Here is a 15,325-nt window from a genome sequence, read left to right on the forward strand (position 1 = left end):
AATGTCGGTCCAGTCAGTAAATGTTATGGAATTTTGGGTAATTTTATTTTTTATTTTTCCCCTCTCTCTTCTGCTTTCCAGTCTCAGAAAACAAAGATTACACTTTAAAATTACATATGTATGTAGGTGTAAATAGTTTCTTTTCTCCCAATGTTTGGTGAGATTTTTCCATTGTTCGAAAAATATTTGTTTGGAAATGTACCATTCGTTGAGAGCGGCGGTTGGTACATCGTGTTAAATTTTGTATTTATGACTTTTACTTTTCCTCTTTAGGCCCAACCGGTTTTCTTATCAACTCTCACCATGACTTTCCTCCCACCTGCCTCCATATAGTCGAAACACTGTGCGCCGAACGGTAATCAATTTTTCTTGAAGACCGTTACCGCGGTGTAACCGAAATATATCTGAGACAATTAAAAACTCAAAAAGTTAAATATAAGAAAATTTAAGGGGCAGCAAAGGGTTAAAAGCCCTCCAAAAAAGCGCACACTTCTCCGAACGGAGCACTATATTTCAGTATTATATACATTTTTACAATCAGCTGCCATCAGCCGCTACTTTGGCTTCTTCAGGAAATGTTTTCTACTAAGGCCGGTTCTAACCAAATTTGGGTGTTAAACCACTGCCATCATGAATAACTCTCCGATAGTCCATACGCAAGAACAGGCCAGAGTAAATATAATAACTATGAAGGCTCGTATTCCCCGTAGCATCAGAATTAATTCTCTGGTCATACATTGAAACCGAAACTGCTATCAGTTGAACTTACACTCAGCTCCCGGACTTGTGGCCATTGACTAGGGTTCTCGGGGTTGTCATGCCCGTAATTCGACTCATACCCTCCCGGCTAAGATCGACATGTCGTTTAGAGGTTTTTCTAGATAGAGTAATGAATCTCTTATTATTCGCGGCAACTAGAGGATCTTCTCACCAATTTACTTGGCAGCTCCTGCTATTTATCATTTAGACGCACATCAAAAAGTGTAAGTTATAATATGCTCCGTCACAGAGTGACCCTATTGAACATACCTAAAAGGTTTAATATGTATAGCTTTCAAGTTGTCCACAGGCCCCTTAATGTGATATTTAGTCCGCCGGAGTGAGTATTAATTGAGAGTTGCATCTATGTGAATCCAAGAAGTGCCCTCCGATCTCCCCTCGGCCAGAAAGACCTAGCAGTTTCACATGTTCTGGTTTTTCCCCCTATTCGCACTATCAACTACTGGGTGCCTTTCAAGATTTCCACTTGGCTATAAGAGTTAGTGCTTACATCCATTGCCAAAGTCGCTCAGTTGAGCAGCCGATTGATTTCTTCCTTATTTTCGGATACCTCAGTCAAGCTTCGACCTATCCGCCTAGTGGAGAAAGAGTTTATTAGTTCCAGGACATCCATGTAGCTATCCATATTATAAGCCGAAAAATTCGAATCCTTAAAATTTTTAAGAAAACATATTATGCATAGTGCCCAAATCTTGTGTCAGTTAAGCACCCAGTGGCTCTAAGGTTGGGCACTGCACTTGTAAGAGAAACCTTGTCCTATATCAAGCTTAGTGTTTCCCACTGCATTTCACCAGATGAAGACTCCCAAAAAAGTTATGGATTAAAATAGGCCAACGCCTCCATCTTCGAAAATAGTCCTTTGGGGTATCTAAAACTTCCAAGTGTACAAAACGGGTTTCGTTTTACTATATTTCACAGAAAGTCCACTGTTCATAGACCAATTAATTACCTGGTTCAGATATCCTTGGAGCATATCGTAGATAAAATCCGGCAGCCTATCTCCAGTGGGTGTGGTTAAACCAGATCTTTTAAAAATATTTTTAGTTAGCCTGATAGGAAGATATCAGAAGAGTGTTATAATGGGACGTGCTTCCTCCAAAAAGAACTGAGCACGTATTTATGGTTGCTCCTGAGGCTCGTTTTCAATGGAAAAACTCGACACCACTTATATTTCAGCTACCCTTCTCGTCCCTCAAAACACTCAAACGACCCGCGCCTGAATATGGAGGATTATACCTTTGAATAAGGCACACGAAGAGTGTCACTTCTTGACTTCGGACTAATTTTGTTTTTTAAAGTTCGCTATATGTAAGTACCTTAACCCTGAGATGCTAATTTTGATTATCTTAGCCGCATTGCTAGATAGAACTTCCGGTATTAACATTAAAGCGGGTCCCACCTCGTCATCTTGGCCCTTGTAGGCGAATATTAGGCATACTTTAAGGCACTTCATACAACGGGGTGTCAAGTAGGCTTTATATCTAGCTAGAAAAGGGCTTTACGAAGTTGAAATAAGAATAAAGAATCAGTGTTGAAGGAACTTCAATTGATTTTTCCCAGAATGATTGCTGGTTTGCAGAGTGCTAAGCATTGGCCTGGGAAATGTTAATGCCATTTTCTTTGCATCGCATATGCCTCGGAGCACCCTATTCGGAGTACCCTAAAACCTTTTATATTTCGACGGCTCGAGTGTTACTACTACGAACACAAACTCACAGATGTCGTTGAACTATTGTCTTTCAGAGAAAAAAACTTGTTTTCATTCCTGGCTCCTTTCATACTTCTCGGTTGCCAAATGGGCATGTCGTCCTACCGATATTTTGCGCAAACTAGCAAGCCACCCCTTTAAAGGACAAATTATATGATTCCGTAACGCTTTATTCGCTATACACAAATTAACACAAATTTCGCAAATGCGAATGTTTTTGAAGATACTCAACTCAACCCATTTTGACATTTTACATTTCGCATAGTTAAACCCCGCAAACCAACATAATATATACATACATGCATCTGTTGCTATATACACAAACAAAATACTTGCCTGAAAACTTGTAACTGCTTTTATACGCTTACACCATTTTCATACCATTTACATATCAATTTCACTCTACTATCGTTGCAGTGCTTTCCCACCGAGGACACGCCCGAACACAAATCACCCTGTTGTCACATCAATTCTGATTTCGAAATCACGACGTTGCCACTGCCGCCGGAACCGCCTACTGGACGACCGCCGAAGGGCGGCAATAACAGCGATGCTGGTGGCGATAACAACGGCAGCGAAGGCGGCAACAGCTCCAGTATAGGCGGTGGCAGTAGCAGCAGAGGTGGAGTTGGGCGCGGTGGCTCAGTGTTGGGTATCTGCGCGCGAGCACGCACCAACAGCCTCAGCCGTAGCGCTGCGCAGCAAGCACGCAAAAATGCCAACAGCGGCTGCAGCAACAGCAGTCATGGACATCATGGACACAGCCACCACGTCGGTGGCGGTGGGCTGACTTTCACCAGCGTACGGCCCGACATTGAGGGTCTCTCCGAAAAGTACTGGGGAGAAATACTCGAGCGCACTGTCAGTTCGGGCAGCTTACATGCGCTGACGAAAAGCTTTCCCCACGCAGCGCCGCATCACTACTATGCGCACCATCAAGTGTTGCCACATCAACAAGCGCTGCCGCCGCATACAGGGACAATGACGACGTCATTTAGCAAACATAGCGAACTGAATCTCAACTTGGCGCTCGCGGAACATGAACGCCATGCGGCAGCGCTACACGACGCGAACGGCGGTGCAAGCGGCGCGCTCAACGCCTATGAGCTCAGCAAATTCTCCAATTCAGAGCCAAAATTGTGCGAGCATATCTATCATGATGCCAACTGTGCCAAAAATAAATCAGCAGCGCTTGGCGGCGGTATCAGTGGGCTGGGTGGTGATGATGTCAAAATGTCAACTGGTGCGGCAGCGGCAGCGGCGTCGGCAACCGGACGTAGTATACCGGATATTTAGTACGCGGAGAATGTTATTTTAGCAAACAATCAAATGGCGCGCAACTGTGCGCGAGGCGCTGTCTGTGCAGCTGGAGGTATTGGGGGTGGTGTTGGTGGACGCTACAACAATTTAACCACAACGCGGGTAGCATGTCATAGTCCGCCTGTGCGCAGCATGTCCGTGCTAGTTGCCATGCCAATGGCCGAGTATCGGAAGTAGGCAAAAAGCAGTTGAAGAGACAAACGCGCGCGTTGACTGTAACGGCAACGGCAATGGCGGGAGCGCGGCGCGTTGCGGCGGTGATGACTGAGCCGGAAATGCAGCAAGCCAAAAATGAAGCACAAAATGAAAATACGCGCCAGCAATGGAGAGAGATAGAGCGCGCAAAGGGACAGCAAGACTGTAATGGCTGGACGGAAAAAGGCTGACCGAAAAGGTTAAAGCAAGTATAGTAGTACTTAGACGGGCGGCAGCGTGGCGCCTGTGATGTGGCTGCTATGAAAATTTTGAAAACTTTTTGGGCTGTAAGTATGTCCATGTAAATTTCGCAAGTGTTTGTAAGAGTATGCTTCGCTTTGTATAAGCACTATCAGTCGCGTGATAATACCTACTTTGCGTAAGTAATTTTACGCCACAACAGCAGGCGCAGTGGCCAGTGAGTGAGAGATGTGCAGGCGGCGCCATCCTGTTGACTTAATGCTCCAGCGCACTAATGCTCATTAATTGCTACACGGATGACAGATAGCCGCAGTTGTACTAAATATGGATTAAAGAGGAAATAAAGGCAGTAAAGATAGCAAATGTGGGGAAACAAATGGAAAATTAAAATATCTCACGAAAAATTGCCTAAAAGGATATATTTTGCTGGCGCGACGGGAAATACAGAGTAAGTTGTATATATACACAATACACATGTATGTATGTAAATCTGCTAGTAATATGTGCATACATATAAAAGTGTGCAAAATAATACCTTAAACTGTACGTTGTAAGCGTGTGTTGCCCAAACCACTACAGTTCCAGTAAATTTTATATGTAAATTATGCTAGAAAATCTGTGAAAATAGACCAAAACTAGTAACTGCTAGTTTAGAATAAGTAAATATGTATTTTCAGAAATATTCGTAAGATTAGCTTACGTGTGTATATAGTACGTATGTAACTTAGTTGACTTAAGTAAATACTATGGCTATAAGTAAATCTACGGTAAGGGTAGCTAAAGTTAATAGCGATAAATTAAATCCTTGGACTGAAAGGTACTTGGTTGTTTTTAAGTAATTCGACAATACTTTACAACAAAAACATTTTGAAGCTTTTAAACAAATTCACAACCAGTATGCTTAAGTTGCCCTAAACTTGACTCAAATCGATGTGAAAATATGAATGTTAACAGTTTTCTAGAATTTCTGGAAAATTCACTGAATATTATATAAATAAGGGCTAGCTTAACAATCATAGACTTAAAAATAAATTGAAACTAAACTAGAAATAAAATATAACAATACAACTAAGCTCATAATATGTATTTACACATGTGTGTATTTATCCGGCTGATGGTTGATTCTACTGAATGTATTAGAAGATAAGATATTGGGTCAAATTAAATGTCCCTGCCGATTTTTTTTCACTATTTGGTGTTGGTGAAGAGAAAGCAGGCTACTCAAAGAAGCTCGATGTTTGGGAGCCACATGAATTAATGCGAATAAATTTTACCTGGATGCTACGAATTGGAAAAGCTCCGTCTTCTGGGTACTTTTCTCTGGATGGCAGCGAGCGCGATTAATAAACCTGTCACGGTTTACTCTGACAATCAGTTTATTCACAGTGGTGGAAAGCACCAAAAAGCGTGCTGCTTATGTAAGAAGAACTGCTCACTGTTATATAAAACTATGTGTTAGCTGATTCTCTACCGATTACGCTTGCAATGGGCATGCTAATCAAAAATGATTTAGAGAAACAAGAAAATAGGGATTGGTATGAAATCCCCAGTTGACACATGTAAGGCCGTTCCTGCCTTGGATACGAAGGCAGCTTTGGTCACTCCACGATTTTAGATATATTGCCTGCATAAGGAACTCGCAAAGAGGCCAGCCATAAGACTAAACGCTCATAGCGTAAAAGCACTCTCTGCTAATTACAGTTTTACATGGACGCGCACAAAGTTAAAGCACTCTCTAATTGTACCAGGGTAAAAGCTCTCTCTGATCGTGCCATAGTAAAATCTCTCTCTGTCAAATCCTGCTAAAAAGCGATTAAAATAGTCCTGACCAAAATTTAACCCACGGGAGAAGCTTTTTAAAATTTTCCTTAGTTTTCGTATTTAAAGTAATATAAGTAAGAGCTCTCTCTCGTCTCTATCGGGTTTGGGTCATAGTTTTCTCATGAGCAAAGCTTTTTGAGCTTTTATACATTCTATATACAAAGACCAGTGTTAATCAGAGAGCGATTTTATCGCGTCCAGTTATATATGTAGGGTGTAAAAATATTAAAAATGCTTGACAAGCATACCTGTGCAGCAAACCATATCCCGCGGGAGAAGCTATTTACAATTTTCCTTATCTTTCATACAAATGTATGTGAAGTAGTAGGTATGAGTGAAAGCTCTCTCTAGTCTCCTCTGTATTAGGTGCATCGCCTTGAGCTTTTCAGCTTTATATATATTATGTATACAAAGACCAGTGTTGGCCAGAGAGAACTTTTATCGCGTCCAATCAAATAGAGTACAAAGAGATTAAAAATGCTTGACAAGCGTATCTGTATAAATACCATGCACGAACAAATCAAATCTAGCGGGAGAAGCTTTTTAAAATTTTCCTTATCTTTCAGGGCAGTGATGCTCAGAGAGAGCTTTTGCTTTGTGCGAGTCCATATAAAATCTACTGAAAGCTTTGAAAAGTCCCGCTTGTGTGCGATATTTTTGCGCATAGCAAATCTTTTTAAGCTTATTTTACATTCTGTATACAATATACCAATGTAAGCAAAAAAGGACTTTTATCGCAACCATTCATGACCAAACCATATTCCGCGAGGGAAGCTTGCAAGGCAAATCTGGCTCAGATAGTAAAAAGTCTTTCGTAAGGCCCTCTCATTCACCACTCGTGATGAAAATCTATTTTGAGACAAATTAATTGTATATCATTTATGTAGCTGGTGTCGCCCAACGGTCGCAATGGTCGAGTGAGCTGGGCTCAGGCGTGCTATTCATTTCTTCATTTAATGTTTTTCCTTTCATTAATTTACTTTTTATCTATTTTAATTTAATTTGTTTATAATTCTTAAGTTTTATTGCCTTAAAATGATTATGGGCACTGCATTCGTATAAACGCCAGCAGAGTAAAAAAAAATATATTTTTTTTTTTGTTATATTTAATTACTAGCAGTTTATTTTTTTCTACTCTTAATTATTTTGCTATTTTTTAACTTAATTTTCTTATAGTTTCTAAGTTTTATTGTTCAAAACAGAAAAAAATATATATATTTTTTTTAATTTAATTTCATTTTTAGAATTTATTTTGCCTATTTCTTCTTTCTTTAATTTTGTTTATTTTTCTTTTGTTAATTTCATTACCTTATAATTTTTATATTATCGTTTTAAAGGGAAAACATATATTTGTTTTCTTTGATTAAATTTTTAGGGACTTATTATTTTTTATTTATTTATTATTTTTCTTGTTTTAATTTAATTTTCTTATAACTTTTAGATTTTATTGATTAGGAAAGAAAACTATTTTTTTAATTTCATTAAATTTCTAGAAACTTAATTCATTTATTTCTTCGTTTTTAATCTAATTTGTTTTTCTTATGTTAATTTTATTTTCTTTCAGTTTTTATATTTTACTAATTAAAAAACAAAAACATTTTATTTTATTTAATTTAATTTTTAAGATCTTATTTTATACCTTTTTTTAATTTTTTACTTCTTTTAATTATTATTTTTTTTTAGTTTTAAAATTTCGTTTTAAAAACAAAAATTCTTTCTTTTTAATTGTATTTAGTTTTTCAATGGTACTTTCTTCTTTTTCGAAAAAATGATTTTCTAATTATATTTTCGATTTTTCTGTTAAAAACATAAAAAATTTAATAAGATATTATAAATTTTTGCTTTATTTTTATGTAACATACTTTTATTTATTTTTTATTTAATTCTCTTTTATTTATTAGGACCTATTGTTTTGAAAAGAAAGAAAATATATATTTTTTTATTTAATTTATTTTTTTTAAAAACCTATTATTAAAAGGTCAGATTTTTCAATTAGTCTTTTGGAAGATAAATAGTAAAAAGCTTTCGACATAGTTGCCAGGATTGGCAATTGTCGTACGAAAAACTTTCACTTTTCGAAAGACTGTGGTGAGTTGAAAGACAGTGGCCAAATCGGAATAGCCTATCGTAAACAAATTTCTCGAACTATTTAATTAAACCATCGAAGACTAACTAAATGCTTATTTCGTTGAAAAGTTTTAATAGCTTGGGCTATATTTTTTCAACAAAGTCCGAAATCCGCTACACAGTTCAGCGTTAACTAAGCCCTTCACACTTTAGGAGAAAGCGAATGGCCGTAAAACAAAACCGTTTTATTGTCTAGTTTTCACTGCCACATTTTCAAAGTACTAGTAAATCCAGCAGCACATTTTTGTTCTGGCAATATTAAACATCAAAGTATGCATGTTTGTATCTTCAATAGCTTTAGTTTCGCGTGTCGCGCAGACGATTATCCTTGAAAGCTTAGGCAGGCATGAAATTGGAAGCGACACGAAACAAGGCTAAAAGGCTATAGCTGGGAGAATACACCAAAAAACAACAGCAACAAAATGGTAGAGTAAAATCAAAATAAATATGAAGAAGTAAATAAAAAAGAGAATGAAACATGAAACATGAAACATGAAAAGCGCAAGCACGCAAATATAGTCCCAAAAAAGGAACAACTAGCAGACGCAGCTATTAAAATCAGAAGCAGAAAAAAACTAGAATAAAAATCACAGCATTTAAACCTTTCTTTTATCTTCACAACACACTTTCATTTTTGCAAATTATTTTGCCTTTAATTATAATAAAAAATTCCAATGAAGAATGACATTCAGAGCTAGCCGCCTCTTAACAAAGCTTAAACTCTCTAAACACATCACTTTTAACGCGCTGCCAAATATATGGCAACAAATTGACCAATAGTAACAAATGCTTTTGTACATATTTTTACCGTTAAGACCTTTTGACCCACGCTGAAGTCAACGTCATATATTAAGAAATTAAAAGACCCCAAAAAATGTCAAAGCGAATATGTACACTTTGAAATTGAAAGCGGCCAACCAATCAAGACAGGAAACTCAGCCAAGCGCGCACGCAAAAGAAATTGCATTGTAATTAGTTAAATAAAAGGTAAATTTCTTTTCCATTAATCTCATCAAATCAAAAGAGAAGCAAAGCAAAGAAATTCTAAAAAACTACAAATAAATAACACGCCACTAAATGGTGAGTTAAAAGGCCAGGTAACCCACTTAATTAGGCGGCGCAAAAAAATATGTCAAAGGACAAAAGAAAGCAACCAAAAAAAATAAATAAATATATAAAAGGTGAAAAAGAAACAAACGCAATGACTTAGCATTCAACAAAAAGTCATTTAGTTCAGATTACAATAGCAATAAATGAAGCATGGTTAGCAAATTGAGTTAAACGAAAAAAAACAAATATTTGTAATAATGATGATAAAATTTAAGAAAGAAAAACAACAACTGCAACCCAACGAAATCAGTGAACAACCCACGCACACAAACACAACTCAATTACAATTACATAATTGTAATTCTCAAGAGGCCTAACAGTAAATATAATAACATTACCGAGTGCAGAAAGGTTAATGACTGATTTTTGTGTGAGTTTAGGCTTGAAATTAAAATCGCTGATTTTCTAAATGTAGATACGCGTGTTGGAACAAAGATAAAAATTCTTTAAAGCTAAAAAAATTTAAAAAAGTTAAATAATAAAGGCCTACAAAGGCCAGTAAATAAATGTAATTAACTTTCTTTGAAAAATTTGTAATAAATAATAGGTATTGCTATATAAATATATATATTTGTAGATGTACATACAATATATAATATGTACATATATAGGTAAATACATACACCCCGTGTCAAAATTATAAATGCACCATATATTGACAAGTTTTAGCTATTTTTTTACATTAATTGTATTTTATTTTTTATTTTTTTTTCAATAGGTATATTTTATTCTTAAACAAAAACTATAAAACTATAACACCCAAATTCGTAAAAAAACAAATAAGATTTTAACTGCTATATAAACTGAAGATTTGTATGAAAATTTCACTTTATTTCTTTAAATCCATTTTATTTTTTATGAATAAGGCCATAAGTGAACAACTTTGGACAATGTTTAAAAAGTAATAAACAAACTTTCATAAAATGTTCAAGCTTTTTAATTAGAATTCTTAGAATGATTCTGAGTAAATATGCAGTTTTATATCCCATTCATTTTATGCAGATTTCAAGTATTTGGGACTTAAATACCATTGACATTGCCATTTTTTTTTTTGCTGAAGGGGCACTGTGTTTCGACAACATGGAGGCAGGTGGAAAAAGTAATGATGACAGTTGATGGAAAAACCTGTTTGTCTTAGAGAGGGAAAAGTAGGTCATAAATAAAAACTTTCAGGTCATTTACTCACCATTATTCTCAACGCATAAAAGAAACCGGCCGGATTTTCTCTAGAAAAACATCCTGACTCCGTCTAAAGCCTGACTTGTTTTCCGTAACTGAGACAGTTCCGAAACAAATTCTGGCATTAAAATCCAATAGATAATATTTTCTGGCGGTGAACAGATTCTCTCAACAACGATTATCTCTCGTAGTGCCTGCACTGGCACTACTACGCAATATCTTGACTTGGTTAACCAGTTCAGTTGCTAGGTACATAGATTTTCTCGAGTATGTTTACGTTGGCAGCGTCAGGACAGTATCTGCCATGCGATAGCCTTAAAAGGGTAATTTTGACGAACACAAGAGAGGCACTTTCCCAAAATGTTTTTTCTGATGATCTCTACAATTACATAAAATGCCCGGTCTTACATTATATATTAGGGACTGTATGGGAATTCTGATTAGTAACACGACAGTTTTTTAGATGGAAGCTGTCCAGAATTAATGGACAGCGGCTGCTTCGAGCGAGCGTTGCCTTTCTGTCTAGCGTCTCGATAGATTTCCTTATCGGGCGCTAGACGGAAAGAAGCAAATCTGACCAGTTCCTGTCCAAAATCGAGATTTATTTTCGGTCGGGTAATCACTTTTTTAAGTGTCATGAATTACACAGGCTACCAAAAATGGAAAAAAACTTTGGTGCGAAAAATTTTAAAGCTGTTTTTGATAGACATTTTTGTGCTAATTACGAATCCGTTAGTATAAACTTTCCACCAGCTTCCGAATTTTACAAAAACGAGGTCAAATTATCAAATAATCGCACTTTTTTCATAATAGAGATGCTCTAGCAAAGAAACAAAAGGTGCTATAACCTTTCATTTAGGCTTAAATTGTCGCCTACTATCCTCGAAAATATCATTTCTGTACCTTAGATTGATGGTCACTTACCCTACAAGAATTGTGTGATGGGAACTAACACATTCTCAATTATCTTACTAACACATTGGTTAAAAAGAGACCATTAAATAAGGTCATAAGTTGGAGGAAGACGGAAGATCACATGTACACAAATGTTTGCATCAGATTTTTCACACTGCCCTTTAGAATTTGATAGAAACTTGTAGGTAGCCAGTGACAGAAATCTCTATCAGTCTTGCCACTCAAATGATTTGTCAAATGATAGTCACTGTTCTTGCAGGGTATTTTTTGAACAGCAAAAACTGGTTTTGGCGAAGATTGAGTACCTACCTCAATTAAACAAAAGGAGATATAACCTGTCACTTAGGCTTAAATTAAGGCTTAAGCTTTCAATTAAAATCCCTAAAAATACCAGCCCTTCACACTGACCAAACTAATTTTGGCAATTTTTTTTTTAATAGCACAATTTTCTAGTATTTTTTTATTGTTCAATAAATGACTATAAGTGAACATCAGGCTAAGGTGCTGGGATGGTATTTTCAGGGATAGTAGTCGAGGGTCTAACTTTGATTTAAATCAAAATGAAAAGTTCTATAACCTTTTCTTTCTTTGATAGAGCTTCTCAAATATGGCAAAAAACGCGATTTTTTGATAATTTGACCTCGTTTTTCTCAAAATCTGTACCTGATGGAAATTTTATGCTTTCGAATTCTTAATCAGGACAAAAAATTAACATTGCCGCACCAAAATCAGTGGTGCCCTGTATTATTAGCGTGAAAGCATGTATTTACATATAATCTATTTGGAAATTTTCTCTTCTGTTATAAAATAGTTGAATTGGAAACTTACGTGTGTAGGTACTAAAGATTATTTGTAAAAAATTGTTAGATATTTTTTTGTTGTTGTTGAATACGTATTGCACAAAGATTTAAATTTCAATTATATGTTTTTTGCTAAAAAGTAAGCTATAATTTTATGGAATAATAATTCAAATTAAATAACTAACAATTAACTTGTCTGTGTGTGGTGGGTTTATTATTTTGGACGGAGTGTATTTTATAAATTATTTACAAAAAGTTTCTAGAAAAAAGGTTTCACAAATGCATTTAATTTTTTTTTATAAAAATGGGAACGTTCAAAGCTCAGGCACACTTAGATGCCAAAAATTAAATAGGAGCAACTTTTTTTCTTGTTCATCACCAATAATGAGGTATACTTTTTGTTTCATTAAAGTTCTTCAAGACAATTCATGAGAAATTTTGTTTAGCCTGTCAAATTAACTTGGCTAAGGGGATTTTTTTTTGGCATTGAGATAGCGCTGCTCTAAGTGACTGTTTGTAACCAGGCCAATCCGCGCGGCTACATACTTTTCGTAATTTTTTTCTCAGAGCAGTGAAAGAGATCAGTCGCCACCGCTGTGCAGGTGCGCCGTCGAGGAAAGTTTAAGTCCCGGGTGGCTTCAATAGACGAACCCCCCAATTACACTTTCAGTTAAGAATCTTTTAGGGGATTCACACGAAAAAGAGAAAACACTACTTTTGGGTAATGCACCTATTTGCAACTTCGTAAACAAAGGCGAAACTCAGTCAGAGTTTCCTTTTCTTTTGTTTCATCGTACCAGCTGAAGCAAATATAAAAGCAAAATATTCCAAATGCCACGAAAAAATGAAAAATATAAATTGACCAAAATGCAACTCTAAAATTTACGAACCAATTTCCGAGTGTGTTTTCGCGACTAGTCTGCCTCGAAAGTTTTCGCCATTCATACAAATTTTGACAGTTGTTTTTCCAGGCTGAAAAAATTTCGAAGTTTCGTGGTTTTCTAGCCATTTTCAATTTTAAAGGAATCCCTAATTGTATTTTGCAATTCGCCACTCGTTAGTTTCTGTATTCTGCTGCTGAAGAAAATTAGTAAGAAGTAAGTTAAACCAATATTTAAAACCGAATTATGCCGATTTCGTTTCCACCGAAAAATACAACCTTCTCTTTGCCCTCTACGCTCAAACACTATGAAGAAGGCAAAATTTTTTGTAGAAACGAAATCGCCATTAATCAGAAACCGGTTTCGGTGTTGTGCCATCTTCAGTATCATTTCGCGATCTATATACCCCAATAAGGACCGCTACTGGTTTCGTAACGTGAGGTTTGGGCTTTTCTAATAAGTAAGTTTTATGTTCTCTTAGGGTTGTACGCGAGCCACATGAGTTTGGATATTCGTCAGCCTGCCTGTACCTACTCCCACGCGTACCTTTTTTGAGCCATCGTTGATCTACTCAGGCAGTGATACAAAGTTCCCCATCCCAGTTAATTTTATTATTTTTTTTTGTAAATGGAAGCTTATAAAATTTACATGCGACCAGATTAATATATTAAAATTTGTACTGCAAAGTGGAGAAAAAGTAGCAATTTTGTAGAAAATCGATTATTCGGTTCCAGTTAATAAGGCCCACATAATAAGAACTAGTTTCAAATTTTAAATGTCCACCAAGACAATCTTTTTTTAAGAAAATTTTGGGTATGCAGTTTTATAGATCATTAAATTTTTTTATAAGAAATTGATGTTGCAAGTGGCTAAGATTTCGCGTTGAGTTTTAATAATATAACAAACGCTTTTATTACCCCAGCGAAAGAAAAAAATTCGAAAAATCAATTCCACCCCTTGACGGCTTGCAACTTGCACTATGCTATACTATACTAGAATTTAAGGATCTATAAAATTACACACCAAAAATTTTTCTAAAAACTCATTTTTTTATCTTGATGTAAATTTAATTTATAACATTTAAAATCTTTCTTATTAAATTTTTTCGTTTTGGGCGAACCCTACAATTGTTTTCAACTAGCTTTTATTATAAATGACTTATTAACTGAAACAGGAGCATAGATTTGCTTCAAAATTGCTACTTTTACAATAGAAAAAAATTTAATAAAACCAAAAAAAAAAATAAAAAATTAGGCTCAACTGGTCCCATGCAAATTTTATAAGCTTCGCTTTGAAAAAAAATTTAAAAGTTGAGTGAAAAATTAAGGCTCCAGTGAATTATGAACACCATATGCCAGTTTTGAGCCACTGTGCAGCGGGCGTCTATATGCAAAACCTTCAATAAAATATATAGTAAAAATTTTGCACAACAAATTTTCAAAACCGAGGAAAAATTCTTTCAAGCCTTCTTGTATACCCAATACATAAGATGATAAATGTATGTACAAGTAAAAAAAAAATAGAATTAAATTTGTGTGTGTGGGGAATAAACGTTTTTTTATTAATATAAAGGCAAGTAATATTTTAATGGAGTAGGTACATCATGTTTTAATAATTAAATAATTGCATGCTAAACCGAAAAAAACAATCGAATTAATACAACATATTGAAAAAATCAAATGTAATTTAAAATAGAATAGCAGTACAATAAATAAAAAGTTCATAATAAATATTATTATATGTATGTATGTAATTATGTAGGTATAACTAGCAGAAAGATAGATTAAAAAGTCATGCAAAATTAAGTATTTAAAAACGATTGTGAGTCGCATTAGCCAATAAACATTCACTATGTACATAAATATGTACAATAACATATATGTAAGTACTCATAAATGCATAAGTAAGTATATAAAAAAAAAAAATTAATTTAAATAAAATATATACATATACATATAAATGTATGCACGAAGGTGTTTTCTTTTTACTGCTGTCGCAGCAGAGCCTAACAAAGCGAACTCCAGCGTAAGTATTTTATAACATAAAAGAAATATCGCAAGCAATTTACTCATTTATGTAAATTTTTTTACTTTTATTGATATGCGCCAATGGAATATTCATCATACGCCACGTTGCACCGCAAACGATAAGCGCGATGCCTGTATGTAATGTTTCCAGCGAGTGACGGCCACAATGGCACGCGCGGTGGGGCGGGGCGAGCGTGTGCGGCGATAAACGCCCTACGATATTAACCATCATTAGCGGCTTTAAAGGCGCATTGAAAGGCG

At 35.5% G+C, this 15,325-nt stretch overlaps 1 protein-coding gene across 1 annotated transcript in view; it reads left to right on the plus strand.

Moving 5' to 3' along the window:
• Positions 1–3,784, plus strand: part of LOC118745125 — a 66,648-nt gene extending 62,864 nt beyond the window's left edge. The window contains exon 8 of the mRNA XM_036478655.1: positions 2,906–3,784. Within this exon, the coding sequence (XP_036334548.1) occupies positions 2,906–3,784 (879 nt within the window). The remainder of the gene's footprint in view (positions 1–2,905) is intronic.
• The last annotated feature ends 11,541 nt before the right edge of the window (positions 3,785–15,325 follow it).

Source organism: Rhagoletis pomonella, unplaced genomic scaffold (assembly GCF_013731165.1).
Source record: "Rhagoletis pomonella isolate Grant_MI unplaced genomic scaffold, Rhpom_1.0 Rhpom_scaffold_00008, whole genome shotgun sequence".
In the NCBI taxonomy this organism is placed as follows: domain Eukaryota; kingdom Metazoa; phylum Arthropoda; class Insecta; order Diptera; family Tephritidae; genus Rhagoletis; species Rhagoletis pomonella.